The 18953-nt window shown below is 43.1% G+C and overlaps 1 protein-coding gene across 18 annotated transcripts in view; it reads left to right on the forward strand.

The window, feature by feature from the left end:
* FOXP1 (forkhead box P1) overlaps positions 1-18953 on the forward strand; it is a 615660-nt gene that overhangs the window by 570725 nt on the left and 25982 nt on the right. For all 18 annotated transcript variants that reach the window (XR_011483693.1, XM_070455670.1, XM_070455679.1 and 15 more), the window contains 2 exons: positions 1207-1294; positions 13515-13598. Coding sequence is in view for 17 of the 18 variants with exons in the window: in XM_070455670.1 (XP_070311771.1) it covers positions 1207-1294; positions 13515-13598 (172 nt within the window). In the remaining variant the exon portion in view is untranslated. The remainder of the gene's footprint in view (positions 1-1206; positions 1295-13514; positions 13599-18953) is intronic.

The following is an 18953-nucleotide window of genomic DNA, read 5'->3' on the forward strand; positions in this document are numbered from 1 at the left end:
TTTTTAAGGTAAAAGTCATTCCAAGTACCTTGAGGTCATAAAATAGCCACATTTTGAGTATTATTAAACAGGAGGGGATGTGCTTACCAAGGAGTAAGGCTTCATTTTACCTAGTTAAATGCTCAGGGTAGACATTTGGTTTACTTAGCCATTTTGAAGGGGTACAAATATGGGCTCTCAATGGCTTATTTAAACCACATTTGGAAAAAGCAACTGAAAACAGAGTATCATCCTAAAGTCTTAAAAATCAACTATTCCTGTTTTTGTTGCTGTTGTTATTAAGGTTTTCTGTAATTTTATATTAAATCCAGGTTGTGTTGAGGGCCTAAATGTCATGAAAATGTTGATAGTAGAATGAGGCAAACTTCTTTTTATGTAATTAAGCAGCATTCTTAAGAAGACTGAGTAAAATGGATACAGGGGTTTTTAGTTTTCAGATTTTAGGCTTTGATTCAACCCTCTGATTACCAGAGCTCCCATGTATGGTAAAACTCATTGAAATTTCAGGTTTTTAGCCTTTTTCCCATTGGAAAAATCTAGTAAATAGTAAAAGGACCACGGAACAGGCACCCTCAGCATGTGGTCTGAACCATCTGTAAACTGGATATCCAGACCACAGTCAAGAACCCAGGCAGTTTTCCTTTGCAATAGTTGTCTGCATCCTTCCTGCCCCCCCCCCCCCCCCCACCATTGGTATATTATTTGCATGTGTAGGTTCATGTTGCAGATTTCATATGTTCAAAGTTGCTTTTCCACCCCTTGCTGTCTCTGACATTCATGTTTATGCATTTCAATATAAGAATGTGTCATCAGTGATGTGAAATCAGTTTCCTTGTGAACAAATGCTCATATTCAGACCCATATAAATCAGACGGTTTTGAAATACCTCGTGGGCCCTGTCTCAGATGTCTACCCATTGAGGTGGTCTTGAATGGCAGCCTTGACTTACTTTCATAAGTTTTGTTATTTCTGCGTAAATGGTTATCTCCGTCAGCGCCACACAACTTCTCCCTGGAAGCCTTCTATTTGGTGCTAGCAGTGTGCTCAGTTATACATAATGACAGTTTTCAGTGGTGGGGATGGAAAAGGGCAGCCCCTCTGCAGGACTGTAAACTAGACCTAGTAGATGCGTGAACATCCTGGTAACTTAAATTTTCCTTTTTTGTTTCTCCATTTCACTTAATGATTTTCTATGTATTGTTGCAGACATCTCAACAGTGAGCATGCGCTGGACGATAGAAGTACAGCCCAATGTAGAGTACAAATGCAGGTTGTACAGCAGTTAGAGCTACAGGTAAAAACCACATTTATTTTTGATATTACCTCAGTATTCCTCCACTTCCAAATTTCTGTAGTGTTCTGTAATGAGTTCCTGTGTACTCATTATTGAATGGAAGGTTCAAAAATCTGATGTTGTCCTTTCTTTCCTTTGATCTTCTTTTATGTTACTGTATTTTATTTCTTTTCCTCTTTGGGAAGGTTCAGCTTCAGTTCATTCTTGGACACTGCTGCTCAGACATCTCACAGTTCTGTGCATCTCTGTGTATGCCGCCAAGCCTCAGCCACTCACTGCCTTTTAGCTTTTCCGTCTCTCTCTCACTTGACCTCCCTTCTCTCTTTTCCTTTTTAAGTTTACTGGTTATCTGTTGTTGGTCTGAGCCCCCACTGTTGCTAATATTATTAACCCGAAGTTAGGAAGACAAGCTGGGGAGAGATATGGAGAGTGAATGAATGGAGAGCGAGTGAGAGAGAACATGAGTGTGGGCAACATGGGGCAAGCCAGGACACATGCAAGCCTTTTTTCCAAAGTTAAAATAGAAAGTATATGTGGATTTATGCATCATTTTTCATTGTTCCCCTTCTCTCTCCATCACTGAGAACAACTGAGAGTTCACTATACATTTTAAATATGTACACACACCCACATGTACATACAAACGCATATTCAGGTACATACAATATATATCATGTGCATATCATATACATAGAGAGAGGGAGAGAATCTTGTGTTTGGAAATCCACTGGACCATGTAGAACATATTTTATGACTAGAGAAAATTAACTTGTGCAGATTTTTCCCGTGGATCACATTTGGTCGGTGTGTATTTGAAATGTGAGTTCCACTTCCTGATGTAACTTGTTGATGAACCACCATGTTTTAGCGATCATTCCCTCCTTGGTATAATTAATAGAAAATTAGTTTCTAAAAGTAAAAATTGGGTCAGAAATGGATATTATTAAAATGTACAATTGCACAAGGCTGACCCTACAAACCCCATTTATGCAGCCGAGTTCCAAAATGCTTTTGAGTGCTTGATGATTCACTGTGGCTTCTTCCTCTGGCTGGTTTAGTGTAGGCAAGAGGTTAGCCGACTCGGGGAAATTAAAACAATGTTGTACATTATATTGTTACCAGCCATTGAAAAGCCTATTTTGTATGCAAGACAGCAATGCCGAGATATATGAAGAGCCCTGGGCTAAGTACAGTAGATAATTACATCTGGAATTTTACTGAGTTAAGTCATTTATAGCTTCAAATAGTTGCAGAGAAAAATCAGCCAAAACACACTTAAACTTTTTGTTGTGACTTTCCAGGATAGAAAGGATTTTTTTTTTTTAATTAGTTATGATGGATCACTTATTTATTTTTTTTTTTAGTCAGAATGTGTCAAAAGTTATTTTAAGTACTTTTGCATTCAGACTATAGATATGAACTTACTAGGACAGTGGGGTATTTATCCAAGCAAAGGGCACATTGTAAACTGTGCCCCCCCCCCCCCAAATTCTTACATGAGTCTTGGGAAACGTATTTAAATTCAACACGCTTACTGAGAAGGAGAGGAGGAGTTTATTTATCTCACTCCCAGAGTTCACTTGTGATTGAAGCATGGGAAGCCCCTGAAAGACTGGACTGAATAGGACCAGCTCTATGGCTATTGCTTTCTGACCTTACATGTTTCAGTTTTTATAAAGTGATCCAGCTTCTTGCATGTATGTGTTTAATTGATGAAATTCTTAATGATCAGCCGGAATAAATTGTTGAACAGAGCTGTCATGGTTCACCTAAGTTGGCATTCCAGACTGCAGATTTTGAGTGCAAGGCCATGATTAACTAACCTTTTATTCATTATTCCTCATTATCCAAAAGAAGCAGTTCGGAGAAGGAAAGGAGTTAGATGATCAGTAAGTCAGATAGTTATCTCCCAGCAGCATTAATGTTTTGTTTTGGTGAACATGGCCTGGGAATGGTACAGACCTATATGATGATTCTTAGATTCTTTGCGGATTTCGTTTATTCATAGTTGTCCCTTCATCCTCCAGTCCCACCTCAAACCCAAAGCAGGTTTTTCAACTTTTAATAAGAATCAGAGATGCTTATCTTTCTGGAAGTTACTGTGTGGTGGTTACCTGTGATATTCCTTATGATATTTTTTGAACAACTTTGCTTTAATGGAAGATGGCAGGGCTGGTTCTGAAGAGTTCCATTTCTTCCAAGCTTGCGAGGATTACTAGAAGGATGACAGAGAACTGCAGCCCCTGGGCCAAATCTGATGAGCTGAGACAGGTTTTTGCATTTTGAACAGTCGGGGTGAGGGAGGTAAGATTCACAAGAAGAATGAACTATATGAGACTCAGATCTCAGCATCCGTGTGTGAGGCTGTCTTGGAACATGGCTGTTCCCTTTGAGTTACACATTGTGTGTGGCTGCCTTTTGCTGTACAACAGAAAAGTTGAGTAATCGCAACAGAATCCCTATGGCCTGCAAAGCTGAAAATATCTACTATCTGGCTGGTCCTTGCAGAAAAAGTTTCCTAAGCAGTCCTTGGTCTAGAGAATCAAAACAACAATTGGCATCCCATTCTTAGCAACTTGTTCACATAGGTTCCCGGCTTCCTAAGGGCCAGCTCTCCCCTTTTACTTCATTCTTCTTCACCTTGGTGTGTAAAAACCAGTGTCGCCCTATCGGTCAGGTTCCCTGGAGGGCAGCTTCACATGCCAGTCCTCGCTGCTGTTGGTGGTCATGGAGAGCTAGCTGAGGGGTGTTCATCCATCCATCCATTTATCTACTTAGGCATTTAGCAGGCATCACCCCGAGCCTATACCATGGAAGAACCTTGTTGGAGCCACCAAGCAGTAAAAGAATGAGTGAGACAGATGGGGCTGTCCTCCTGGTTCCTACATTCTAGAAAAAAACAAAAAAAAGATTATAAGTAAGTCTCCAGTGGCACTGTTCATTCACTGGGTAGTGCTTGCTCTCAGTAATGCATTTTTGAAAACACCAGAAACATGCTCAGAAGACTTCAGTGCAAGATTAGGGCCATACCCAAAGAGTGATTATTTAATCTAATGAAATACACAAGAAAATGTCAGCAGTTTTTAGTACTGAAGGAACCCATGCCCAACGCCCTTATCAACAATTAGACGGACAATATTGGGGTTGCAGAGAGTTTGGTGCAGAGGACAGTTAGACTCACAGCCACTCATTGGCAGCTTCCTATTTCTCTGATATTTGTATTTCCGTGTTTGCCATTTCATGCACCCATGTCAGGAAATGTACTTTTTGATTGGCCAACGTCGTTGTGCCCGTAGAGTCTGAGGTACTGGGGAAGCGACGTCTGTGCAGCAGCAGGAGGGTGTGAGAGGTGCTCTTGTGTCTCAGCAGCCTTTCTGTCTTCTTTCTCATTGGCATTGGCCCCCCACACACCCCCTCTGCCCAGCATGATGTATCTGCTCATGTAGAGGGGGTGCTCTGCGCATGACTGACCCAAAAGGGCTACTTCTGTTTCCCTTAAAGAAAGCATTTCCTGGTCCAGGAAATACCTGAATTTCCAAGTTATCTCAAAGTCTGTTACACAATTACCGTGTATTAACTTGAATTTGAAAACTGTTTGCACCTCTGAGCACGACAGGAAAGAGCAGTCAAGACCTGAGCATTTTCCCAAAGGGCAATCACTCAAGAGGAGGAGGAGACAGCCTCCCACCGCCCAGATTCTCTCAGCCGAGCAGTACCGAGGCCTCTGGCGTTTACTCTGGGGGCAAGGTCACACGTGCGCCCCCATTGTAAAAACAAACCCAATAAGCTCAAATTGGATCTTAGAGTAGAGATCACCAGAGGTTCATTATGTCTACCCTGGAGAATCAGTGTGAAAGGATTGCACTGGAGAATCTGGGAGGGCAGCGTCAGCCCCAGATGTGACCAAAACCAGGGAAACCCCTGGAGTCCTGTCCCGTGTAGCTTGCCAGCCCCCAAATCTAAACCCCAGAAACCTCAACTCTGACCCCAAACAGGAGGTCCTGGTGTTTCTTACCTGCAGTCAAACCTCCATAAAGGAATTCTATTCCAGTTTTTTAAAAAGATCACCCTCGCTCACCTTAGGGGATAGAGGCAGAGCTCATTTCCCTTTCTAGCGTTATCTGCATTTGAGCCAAATGGAGAAGCCTTAAGATTCTCATGGCAGAGTTCAAGCCACCAGGCAGAAATCAGCATGTTCGGTTATGGAGTCTAATTTAGACCTATCTGTGCAGCATTGTGGGGGAGAGGCAGCCATCTTGTGTGTGTTTTTGTTGGAAGCTAGCAAAATATATAATGCACGTTCTCTTAGCAGTGGACTATTTACGTAGAACTTGTTGACAGTGAAATGATGGTTAATTCAGTTCTTATGTTACACCATGTTACTGGTTTCCCTGATGGAGGAGGGTGTCAAAAAGACATCTTAGTGGGCATCCAAAGCCTTTTTGAATATTTCTGAGTTCATTTCATTATTACAAAGGCAGTTGTAATTTTTTGACATTTATCAATGGACTGGATGGGGATTAACCCCAGCTGTTAATTACCAGGAAGCCAAGAAATTACATGAGGTCCTACCCTGGACACTTAGGCACCTAGCATGACGACAGATGGACACCATAGAAATCATTTGGATCGAGGACAGGGAATGTCCTTTTTGAGGTCGGAATGTATTTTAAGATTGCATCTGTTAGATGTTCTCTGTTGACAGATTTTTCTGGACAATAGGCAGTCATGGAAATGAGTTAGGACTGGAGGAGGAAAAGTCCCCACCGTCAGTATGTGTAGTCTTATGTAGGTCATGAAGTGTCCAGCTCCCTCCCCGACAGGGCAAGGACACCAGAGGTGGGAACATGGTGAGTGTCTGGTTGCCCACGGCCAGGGCCGTACAGAAGCACCCAGAGGCTCCTTCTGAGAGTTGAGTACCTGCTGTCCCCTGGGTTTAAATCCGTATTCATCCCGTTATCTGGATTCATTCGCCTGGGAGGGAGATGCTCGTGAGCTCTCTCAATCGTTCAGTTGGCGATGAGATCACACAAAAGATATCTCAGTGGCTGGGTCAGAATCCCATTTTGGGAAAAGGGAAAGGCATCTGATTTAACAGACAACAGGAAAAAAAGAAGCCTGTGGATGGACTTATCTGGCTGAGACATTTATGGTATAAATACAGTTTTCTGTACATATTTATTCAGTTTAATTCTGCTTTGTGACCATGTAACCTTGCTCAGTCATTAGCTATTCTCTTTGGTGTATAAAGACGGGCTTGGAAAGAAAGAAAAGAAGCCTTGAAAGTTTGGCCTGTTCATCATGTCCAGGGCTCCTTATGTGTCAGGGGCAGGGCCCAGGACAGGTTTCCTACAACCCCTCAGCCCCAAGACCCTTTAAAGTGAATATTGAAAGCAGCCAAGGAGCATAGGAGCCACCCAGCTGATGGGGAGGATCTGCTTGGCCCTGACAAGGATGGGGGTGGAGGGATGTGGACCTGTTATCCATGACTCATTTGATTCCATTCGGTCACTGTTTATCAGGCACCTAGTGTATTCCACCCTGGATATAGACAAGTAAGGCGGTTTCTTCCTTCCTATAATGTGGAGAGGGTAAGGCTACTCGGTGTGTAACTGCCCTCAAGGCAGAGTTTGGGGTGGGGGGTCACTGTGGAGGTGTCAGGGGGAGAGCCTGGCAAGGACATTCCAGGTCGCAGGAGCCGCTTGAGGGATGTGCCCAGGTTGTGGGGTGAGGGAGACTGAGAGTGGAGGGATATTGGGTTCTTTTTAAAATTAATCTCTGTTCAACAGCATGTGATGGTGACCAGCTGCTGCAGTTTGCTTTCCTGGGACTTGGGAATTCCTGAGACTTGGGATTTTCTCTTGCAGAACAGGGAGAGTCCTGAGCAAACTGGGATGAGTTGGTTACCCTCATGATCTGTTTGAATCCATTGGCTATAGAAAAATCTAGTATGCCCACGTACTGCTTGTTGCATTAAGGAGCTCAAAAACTATTTGAAAGAATGTTTATCAAGCCCCTCCTCTATAGCCAAGACACTGTCCTAGTGAATTTACCCTCAGGTTCATTGAATCTCCACAGCCCGCAATTCAAAACCCTGTTTCTTTGACCCCGAGTCATGTTTTAAAAGGAGAATCTAACATTTGGAAGTCAGTATGTGTCTCACACTTAATGAGCATGTTTAATGTAATATTCCTTCTTGCTCTTTGAGAAGGTGTTTCTAAGTGGATGGTGATTGTCCTCTGAGACTCAGAATAGTGCCCCCCTGCCCCCCAAAGATGAGGAAACTGAGGTGTAAAAGATCTGACTAACTTGTTCAAAGGTGATGGGCAGGCCCCCACCTTTGGAATCTGTCTTCCTTTCTTGCTCAGTGCTGTTGGATGGCTTTGTACCCGGGGTCATCAGGGCTCTGTTAGGGAGGAGAACATTTTCCTCTACCCTTTTAAGTTCTTCTGTCTGGGCGAAGAATTCAGTTGACAGGGAGAGAGAGTAAGAGGAGAAAATCAAGCAAAAGTTTAGCAAGATGGTATACAGGGGAGAGACCCAGGAAAACGGGGTCATCTATCAGAATGGTCGAAACCCTTGAGATGAACACCATCTTCACCTAAAGACGAAAGGGGGTGTTGGGAGCAGGGCTTTGGAACTTCAAAGGGGAGAAAGGCCGTTCACAGGGAGATGGAAAAGTCAGTATTTAATAAATAAATGTGTGACCACAGGGAGACAGTGGGGCGCAGAGTGGACTCTGATCTCAGGGCCCTGCAGAGTTCCCCACGCCCCACCTCCTGGCCTGTACTCTGTGCAAATCCGCTAGTGCTAGCTCTCTTCTGACAGGCCCTTGCAATTCTTTTAGGGAAAGGAAGGTCAGAGTTTCTGAGTCTTTGGGGCTATGATTCTTTTAAGCTCAAATAATAATCTGCATGCCAGAGAGACATTTTAAAGTAGCAAGTTTTAACACCACTTCACCCCGCGAGGTTCTCAGCACACACCCAGGCCTTGCAGACCAAGGGTTTGGAAACACAGCCGCTAGGGCCGCGCTCTCCTCTGCCTCAAGGGGCTTTCTCCCCGAGAAGCTCGTGGCAGGCGGGGCCTGGGCTGGAGCTCGGTGATGCTGGGCCCACGAGGGAGGTTTCCAAATCCATCCACCGGGAGCTGTGAGCGCTAACAAAATGTCGGCAGGAAGGGGCGTGCACAGGCCGCGACAGCGGAGGGACACAGCAGCCCCACTCAGACCTGTCACCGCGGGGTCTCGTGTGATCCCTCCGCCGTCAGCCGGGCTGTTGGTAATCACACCAACTTCCGGGACGTTGGCCGGTATGTTACCTGTCTCCGATGCCCTTTGGGCCCTTCTAACCCCATTTGAAGCGGCACTCAGGACAGCGCCTCACAACGGGGACTCCCCAACCTCCTGACTCTCTCTGAACAAGCTCGAAGGGTGGTGGGACAGAGAGATCCTGATAGCATCACAGCTCCGTGTTGCCACTGCTCTGAGACAGGGGCCGAGAAAAAGGAGGGAGGGTCTCTGCGTGTCGCCCTTCCTCGTCCCCCCCCCCCCCCCCCTGGAAAACCAAGTCGATTCTTTTTCATAATTTAAAATCCTGCTTTACTCTGGGAGCATTAGAATTCCTAGACTATGACAGAGTATCCGAGTGCGTCTGCTTCAAATGTCAAGAGAGTCTTTAATAATAACACGTGAGGAATGTTAAGATGGTGACAGAATACAATAAAAGTTGGGAAATTCTTCAATTGGGGTGAAATGAGCCGTAGGTTGCCTACCCGCTGAGAGCCCGAGTTGGCCTTCAAGGCCGAGTTGTGAAGGTCTGAATGACCACCACTCGATAGAGTGTCTGGAAGATCGCTATTTGGTAAATACTCGGCTTGGTAGAAGAATTTAATTTCTCCTCCTTACAGAGCTGACCTCCCCACCACCCCCGTTTTTGTTTTTTTTTTTACCTTATTTTCCTCTTTTTGATAGTATGCTCTTAAGAGGCCAGGTGACAAGACCCATTCTGCCTCCGTCAGTTTTGTAGGGACTGTCAGTGTATGCAGTGGCTGAGGATATCGAGCCCCGCTAAGGCACACTCAGTTCATAGAAGAGAGTGGTGTCTCCCCAACACCCCTCATTAAACTTGGACCCTTGGTGTCCTTATTGGAAGCATTTACTCCTGCATCCCTCCCCTGGAGAACTGGACAAGATTAGGTCAGATCCCAGTCGCTGAAACTGGGGACCTCTGTCAACTAATCCATGCTTGCTTCTTTGTAACCTGTGTGTGTCCAACGTTGTGCACCCGTGTGTGCGCACACATACACACACCCCCCAGGCTTCTGCCTACGTAGGTCAGTGTAAGAGATGGGAGGGGAGCAAAGATCTGAGTTCTCAGGTGGTGTCCCAGGTGATGCCGGGGATCACACCCCTTTGGGAAAGTCAGACCAAGCATCATGTCACCTGGGTTCTAGTCTTACTAGCTTCACAGTGTCAGGTTAAGTTCTCCCCATGAATCTCAGTTTTCCCCCAACTATGAAACACAGCATGAGAACTAGAGGCCTTGGAATAGCCTCAGCAGCTTGTGAAATGGAATGAGTGGCCTGGCCCCTTCCTTTCTCCATCCTCTGTAATTCTAGTGTTTTTTCTGTCTCCCAGATCGTTCGCTTTTTTTTAGAATTCTTTTCTCATGAGTGAGAACCGCCCAATTGGGTTTAAAATGATTAGTCCTCCTGAGAGTGTAGAATATGATTGTGTTCAGTGAATTTCAGCCCATGTTACCTTTTCTCTGCTAAAAGAATGAGTGTAATCTTCTTAGCTTTTACCTTTGAAGATGGTGCATGGGACCCCCTGGCCTTCAGCAGTTATGGAGTGATACCCCTGTTACAGTCTTGGGCAGTGTTGGTGATCTGAAGACTGACTTGAGGCCACGGGGAATAGAAGAGGGGGTGACTCGTATTAGTCAAGGGGAGAAAAAACATTTCTTTAGGACCCGGGACAGATAAAAGTGAGAACTAAGGGAATAAATCCATGAGAAATGAGCATCATCATCCTAGCTTCCTGTTCCCTTCTTTAAAATCTCTTAAATTCTCTCCCCAGTTAGCACAGCTGCAAACTCCATCGAATCTCTGTTGTGTTGATCCAGTTTCGAAACATCTACTTAGTCAGTAGAAGTCTAGATAGACTAGACTGATATAACTTTCCTTTAAAAAAAAAACTTTTTTTTTTTTTTTTGAGCATTCATGAAGTGCTAGGCTCTGTGCTAAGCTTGTTATGTGCAAGAATTTATTTAATCCTCAAAACAACCCTTCAAAGTTCAGAGATTATTATTCCATATTTAGAAGGAGAAGTGAAAAGCTTGAAAAGGTTACATAATGTGCTCAGAGTCTCAGAGCCAGGATTCGAATCCTTCGAAGTCTGTTAGCCCACGTCCTTTTTAACCCATTTTTGACTCTAGTCATTCTGCAGTATTGGTGCACCAGGTTACTAATTTAAACAGACACTGCACACGCAGTTTTCCTTACTGCGTGGCCTGTTGTCATTCCTTTTATGCTAGATACTCCTCCTGTACCCACCAGGAAAGCTCTGAGAGAGTAATTCTTTTTTGATACTACAACATAAAAGGATGTGTAAATTTGTCAGCCAGATTTTTAGGTGACCTTTGGACTGAATTTTCCATCCTTTTCTTTGCCTGTCATGGGAGTCAGTTGATAAGAGAATGCTAGACTATATTTGCTAATATTAAATGTTTGTATTCCCATATTATAACAAAGAAGGGATGCTGTGAAAATTGATGGGGGTGGTGAGCTCATGGAATGATGGCATAAAAAAACAGCAAAGAATCTGCAAGCTGTTTGAAGGATCAGTGAGTATTGTAAATGCAAGACAGCCCTCCGTAGAGAGAAGAGCTGATTTCACTAGGTGTGAATTTGTAGCCATTTTTGCATAAAAATAAAAAGTGAATTTGGTGAGATTTTTTTCTTTCAGTTCTCAGAGGTTTGTATTAGAACTGTTACCAATGATAAAAATCCAAAATCCTTCCCAATACTATATATGACATGCTAGTTTGCGCTAATAAACACAAGGAAAAACTTGGATTTTTGCCTCTGTCTGTAACCTTGCCTGTCTTATAGTAAAGCAGAGTTAGGATAGTAGACTTGAGGTTGAGGCACAATAAAGAACCTGGATAATTCTCCAAATGAATGATGAATCTAAGTGATATTCTTAAGAAGAAATAAGATACCCTCCAGCAGTAAAGCACACCAGGGTTGTGGAGGTGACTGGGTGTACAGATTCTCCATGTGTGTTTGCCATGTGGTGTTACCACCTTTGACCAGTAAAAGGTCAGCCTGGTAGACATTTGGATGGAACATAGAGGTAATGGTTTCTTTTGATGCTGGGAATTTGGACCTCCTTCTAGTTGGTCTTTGTAATTGTTCCATCAACAATGTTTACCCCTAAATTAAGTCACGATTAATATTCATCAGACTCTTCAGTAAATATTGCCTCCCACCCTTAAATTTGTACCATTTAGCACCACAGACGACTACTTGTTTTTAAAAAGAATAACTGAGATGCCTCCATTCCTCTGCCCCATGATAATTTTAAAACAAACCATTTTTCTTAATCTAAAAATGTTTTAGTTGTAACATTGAAGAACTTAGAACACTTACATAAAAAACAAATAACTGTAGAAAAATGCCATTGCTAACATTTTAATTGTTCTAACTGAGCCACTTTGGAAAACTGAATTCCTTTAGCATTATGTGTTCTGAGCATCTTTTAGTTTGGCTGTTCAATAACTGACTAAAGAACAGAGGATGAATAACATAAAGTGGCTCCTAATATGGTATCATTTTCATTTCCTGTTTGTTGAAAGATAAATGCTAACACTGTAAGGTTCCCCCCCCCTCCCCGCCACTTCTTAATTTATTCCTCCCCGAACCACACCACAAGGGAATAAAAAGGAAAAAAAAAAATCAAATGTGATATGGCTTGAGACTGAGTCATCGAGTTAGGATAAGTTGAAAGCTTTTTCCTTCTTGTTTTTCTAGTTATTCCCTTTTCTCTGCCTTCCCCCAATTCTTGAAACATCCTCCTCCCTTAAAATGCACTTTGATTTTTAAAAAATAAATCTTACTTGATTTGAGGAGGGGGGAATAATTTTAGACTTACAAAAAATTAATTGATATTTTAAAGGTGTAGTGTTAATTATGTGACATGGAAGAACTGAGTCCCTTCCCAATTCTAAGGCATTATTTTGGACAAATAGTCTGTAAACATCCTGAACCGAGATTTTTTTCCATCCCTGCCTCTCCTCCCTCTCCCTCCTCTCCTCCCTCCCTTTCCCCATCTCGTATTAATCTCTTCTGTGGAATTTCCCCCAAATTCCACAACTTTTCTCTTAACTAAACCTATATCTTTGGAGGGATACATTTCCTGCCTCTTCTACAGTCATAATTATGTCCCCTATGCTCAAGTGTCTTAAACTGTTGAAGATACCCTTGTGTAGGAAATAGTCCAGGGCTAGCATAAGAAAGCAGCCTGTAACAAATAGCATCTGAGTCCCTACTGTGTACATCCAGTTAGGAACTCATGTACCTTCAGAAGAGAATGTTTTCTAGAATGAGGAGACTTGAATTTTTGTCACGATGAGACTAGCACATAGTAGGTACTCAGATACTGAGTCAGTGAGTGAGTAAGCTTACTGTACATTTATTTGGAAATGGGGACTTGTCCCCCTTTGTAGCTATCTGCCCTGTTAAAATTGCTTGCCTGGACTGTCTGAATCTCTGTCTACTTGTGAAGAAAGATGGAATTAATTTTGCATAAGTATATCTGTGTGTCTAGGAGTTTCTCCACAACCACAACAGATGAATTTACGAGTTTTCAGTTCCCTAGCTCATTTTCCTTTGGCTTCCTCATGAATCAGGTTGGTTAATAGGCGTGATTCACGGTTTTGTCTTGTAGCTGTCTATGTTACACGGGACTCCTTGGTGCCAGTAGGTCTAGGACTTCCCAGTTAAAGGCTCATGCATCTTGTGTTGAGAAATCACACACCGACACCTCCAGTTACTCGGAGTTTGGCATTGGTCGTATAGATTTCAAAACGATTAAGCAGTGATGCAAATTTTGTTGCATGCCAGGGGGCCATAGTGTAATTTAGAATATGTATCATTTGGGATATTTAAAGAGTAACGTATCTGTATTCAAAGAAATAACAGAGCATTTTCTCCCTACTAGCTTGCGAAAGACAAAGAGCGCCTGCAAGCCATGATGACCCACCTGCACGTGAAGTCTACAGAACCCAAAACTGCCCCTCAGCCCGTAAGTACTGAGCAACATCCAGGGGGTACCTGACACTATTTCTTCTCTGCTTCCCTTCCACCAGGAAGGAGGATCCCTAGTCTGGCAGCTTTGAATATTGAAAGACTTAAGTTCCATCTGGTTCTGGTTACCTTTTATGAACAGTGCAGTGTGCTGGGCATTTAGGGAGATACGTACGGGATGATTCAGGCACAGTCCTCAGCCACGAGACCCCACAATCAGCTCTTCTTTGGGACAGATGATTGATGTTACACCAACATGCTAAAACATATTATGACAGCTCTTGGGAAGGAAAAAATGAAAAACAGAACAAAAAGCAATCTTTCTGATTTCTCGTTGGTGAAAACAGAGAGGACTGCCAGACCAGGAAGGCAGAAGAAGAAAATGTATGTTGGCATGGGTTAGTTAGGAGACAGTGGGTATGAGAAAAGGGTTGAGGAATGGTCCAGTCCAGTCTGAGAGGAAAGAAGGAGGAAGTGTTGAAATAGTTAGAGGCTATAATTACCGCAGAACATCTAATGGTTACTAAAGAGTTGGAAGTGAAAATGACTCCTTCAAAGTGAGATCAAACATGGTACCCTAAAATTACATCTCACTTTCAGGAATCTCTTACTACTTGCCTTATTTCCCTTTTCTTTGACCTTGACGAGTGTCATGCAAGCACAGACAATATCAAAGTGGAAGGATGCTATCTGGACCCCAGTTCCTGTCTTGGGTCTCATTCCCTGTTGTACCTTGATGGTTTTCAGTTACGTTTCTCATATACTTACAGTTCTCAGAATCTAGTTGCTTCAACTAATTTTTCACAATGGAGAGAGTGCTTTGCTTCTTGATTTTTAAGATTTGTAAAATTTAAGGGTACACTGCCTTTATTTGATTTTGCTTGGAGTCACTGTGTGAAAATTAATTGAGCGTTGACAATCTATAGTTAGTACCAGCAATTTTAATCAATATGCAATGATGCAGCATAATGGCAAAGTATTGGTTTATCTGTTTTGACTGGTTTTTTTCTATAAATAAAGCAAACATACACCCATATATGTATGATTTATGGTGATAGAAATAAAACGGAGTCAGACTATTAACCCAGCAAATATGGTAGCCTGCCAAGATGCAGTTGGCAGACAAAATTAATGTCTGAAACAGAACACATTACTGAGATATAGGACATAAAATCATTAAACACTTTGCACATCCATTTTCACTAGGAAAGAGCCCTTGGTTTCCATGTATTTTGCAGTAAATGGCTGTAGGACCAAACGTGTAGGTCCCCCAAAAGAAAGAGTAAGGCCTTTTGGTATTGTGGAGTCATTAGTCAACCGTGCTCTAGGTGCTATTCCTATCCACCCCTTCTTTTAAGGAGGCTCCTAGGAATAATGTGAACCCCGCTAAAACAAATAGGTAAGATCCTTGCATGATCCCACTGAGTTCTTCAGTGGTTAGAGCTGGTGGCAAGGGGAGCTAATCGTCTTAGAACTCTCTGGACATCTTCAGATGGTTTCCATTCATTAGGGAAATGGTTTTCTCCAGGATAAAGGGTTTGCGTCTCTAAACCCAGCAACAAGGGAGAGAATGAGATGAGTTACTCTGTGAATTAAAAACAGTAATATGAGGTTAGATTTTAAATATGAGGATTAGAATAATGTGTGGACTCAGCACTCTAGGAGTGGACTCGTTTAGGATCATGAGGCTTCTTGGTGAGAGGAGGAGGGATGAAAGCAGAAAAGGAATTGAGACACCCTGCGGGGCACTCCACGAGCCATCATAGGGCTGGATGCAGTCCTGGAGTGCCATACACATAGGCTTCCAGAGGCCACAAAAGGGATCCTTGGGAGTCTCCATGAGGACCCATGTTAAGCAGCCACTGAACAGGAAAGAGCCGTCCTGGGGGAAATGCACAGGGCAGGAACGTTTGTCTTCATCAGTATTTAAAAAAATGTTTTACATGCTAGAAAATTATAACTTGGAAGGGGACCTCCTACTAAATTTATTTTTAACTGCTCTATTGAAAATTCTTTACCACTAGTCAACATTATCTCTTAGTAGCTCAGCACAGTATTTCTTTATTAAAAGAAATAGGCACGAATATTTTTGACTGAAAAATTAATAGCTTTTGAATTCATACACAGCAGGTTTTCTTTTGCAAAGAAGTCCAATATCGCTGCACAGCACTTCTATAACCATTTATTTGGAGTCCAAGTCAAACCTTTGACAGCTAGAGCAGTGCTACAAGCCAATATAAAGAACTCCAAGATGTAAACCAACAATAGGCCGCCTGTGTGAGGTTTGCCATTGTCAAATACATAGATTGTTTGGATTAGTTTATGTAAATGTACTGTTGTATTACCCTTTGAGAAAAAAAAAAAGATCACATTTGTGTATGAAAAGTGGTTCCTTTCACAGGCAGCATTATAAATCCCTTATCCTTTAACTTACATGTAAGAAGTAAAAATTGGTGCCTGACAAGCAGATATTGTGTGACACTGTTGCCAGAGAGAACCTGCCTTCTTTTCATTTATTTGAAAATAGAAAATTTTATTATAGATACCATCTTATAAATCAGGAATTATTAAAATATGTATAGGTGAGGCATTGGGAAATTAATTATAAAAGGTAGACGTGTAGTGTTTTGCACACATTTTTACTTCCTTGCTGTAAAAAGCTGGGGGGGACACAGGCATAGAGCAAACCCTCCATTCTTTCAGCTTTAGGGATATAGGGTTATCTGATCAGTTCTAAGGTGTAAAAGACTCCCCTTCACCTGTAATTAATTTATTCCTCCTGAAATAATAGAACGCACAGTGTATGTTCAAACGCGCATCCTCCTAGACTCTGATTTGAAAGAAGCAGTTCCTGGGATTCAGATCTAACCCTTGCTGGGGACGCTCATGTTAGAGTCTTGCCAGGAAGTTTGTGAAGTTTTTTTCTTTTTTCCATTTCTGTTTAAAAGGAACTTGGTGTTTATTTTAAAATCCTTAGTCACTAAGTGATAGAATGCTTTGCTGTAAACGTTGCTTTTCACTAAATGCCATTTGGGTGCTAAGTGTCATTTGCTGTGTCCAATCTTCCAGCCAGTTCCCATTTCACTGCATCAAAGAAACTGCCAAAACCTTCTTGGATTGTTCTGACATCAGACCCTAGACGTGTTTGCTGGATCCTGTTGTGGAACTCATGTTCCCATTGGGCTTGTCAGAGGCTATTCTCATCTGGGGAGAGTCCCAAGTTCTTAGATGTGGGTCTCACCCCGACCCCGCACCCTGGGAAGCCTCTAGGTGAGCTGAACGGGGGTTCACGGGCACCCTGCTCCACAGGGCCTCCGGTAGCGTCTCTGCCCGCTTGCTTGAAGGTCTTTTAAAAGGAGAGAAACCTCTCCTTTTGTAATCATACCCAGGACCCAAATTGCAGTGCACACTGTTTTTGTAAAGAGAATTTCTGAATTTAAAATCAAAGTAATTGCATCAGTGAGTATTTATGGAACGTGCGGCTGGGAAACGTAGGGTAGGAAAATAGGACGGACCCGTCCCTGCCATCGAGTGTATCTTGTGGGAGAGCTGCGCGCCACGTGAGCGTGTGGGCCGCCGGCCCTGGCGGTGGGAGCGAGCGAGACTCGTGGCGCCTGCGCCATCTAAGATGCGACGGAAAGGAGGAGAAGGAAGTCAGCTTGCATGATTGCTGCCGAGGGTTAAGAGTAGGTGCGGGTGTTTGAGGGAGGGAACTGGGAGAGGAAAGTCTGTGATGAAGATCAGAGTAGAGAAAGGCAAAGAATAGCCGATGTCAGCCAAAAGAAGCTTTTGATTTGTAATGTTATTTATAAGCTTTTAAGGTTATTAAGGCTGGGCCGTGTTTACCAGAGCAGCTGCAGATTCTAGCACGGGAGTTATACAGTGCGTAAAGCTAGACCTGTCATATGGTCAGAACGGCCATGAGTGTTGTAGGCTGGCATTTCCAACGATTCATCTCGTTTCCATGTTCAGAGAAGCACAAGTGAAAAATCAAACGATCGTAAACTGTCCTAATGAGAGTGATATTCTTTTGTTCCAAGCTCAGTACCAGTAATGTTCTCAAGGTAAACACCACAGTGGGTTGCTTGAGGGCGAATGTCTCCAATGCTCACTCCATGGAGAATTTCCTGAGATGTTTCTTTGGAGGGAGGCCGCACTCAGAGGATAAAACAGTAACCACCACTACCAATGAGAAGCATGTCTGTATTAATACTTTATTAAGTTGTTAAGGAGTTTTGAAAAAGACTTTTTTACTATCGTAATGTCGGGAAGATACTGTAAATCATATTTTATAATCTTGAGAACAAGAGAGGTAGGTTTAGCTTCAGGGTATTCCTACCCCCCAGAGAACAGCTCCCAACCCTGGTGAAACCACATTCCTTCAGGTTTGGTGGGCAAGTAACTACAGTGTAGGTAGAATCTCCTTTCTGAAAATGTTATAAAACACAGGAACTTGGCTATTTGAAGCGAAAGGCAGTATTAGATTTTCCTTTGTACACATTCTCTTTTCCTCCAACCACAGCAATTAGGACTGTTTGGAAGTAGTTTTTAGCTGCTATAAAAACTGTGTGTGTCCCTTACACCCCTCCCCCCAAAAAAGTTGGGGGGGGCATCCTTTAACTCTTAATGAAATGGATGATCCTGTGGGCTGTTGGCTGCAGCTTGGCTGGTGAGTTGGAGAAGTAATTTTGAGGCTGTCATAAAAAGAGATTGGCAGAAACAAGCAGTGTTTCTATACTGGTTCTCGTGAAGCCCCCCATGCTGAGGTTCAGTGTCAGTGACGGTCGTCTTCTCGCTCACCATCCCACACGGGGCCCAGATCTCAGGCAGCGGTGGGACTCGGCAGAGGGAGTTGTCCTCAAGGTCACCCCCTGCCCAGCAACACCCACCTACCCCACCCCACGGTCTGGGAACATCCCTCCAGTTCTTCCATCCTCAGAAAAGCCATCTCTGAACACAGGGATCCGTGTCTAGAATTCACCTGCTCAGGTCAGTCAAACTAGCAGCAGAAAAACGAGTGAGCCCGAGAGTCCCTACTAAGCAGCTGGGTCCCTCAGAGTCTGGGTTTCAGGTCTGCCTTTTGTTCTCAGACTCTGTTCTGAAACAAGGCAGGAACACAAACAGAAATACACAGGAATTCTTATGGGAATCCTTACGACAAGTCTGTTTCTGTCCTGGGTTTATATCAGCAGTGTGTTGATTTTTTAAAAAATGGGAGTGACTCACCGTCTTTTAAAGAGAGAGCAGAGGTTACTGTTTAAAAACGAAAAGATAAATCTTTCTTTCACTGAGGGGCTCAGCAGAGTGTTGAGTATTGGGTAGTTGATGCAGTTCCAGTAGTTTGGATGGGTGA

The sequence above is a fragment of the Odocoileus virginianus genome, chromosome 26, assembly GCF_023699985.2.
Source record: "Odocoileus virginianus isolate 20LAN1187 ecotype Illinois chromosome 26, Ovbor_1.2, whole genome shotgun sequence".
Lineage (NCBI taxonomy): Eukaryota > Metazoa > Chordata > Mammalia > Artiodactyla > Cervidae > Odocoileus > Odocoileus virginianus.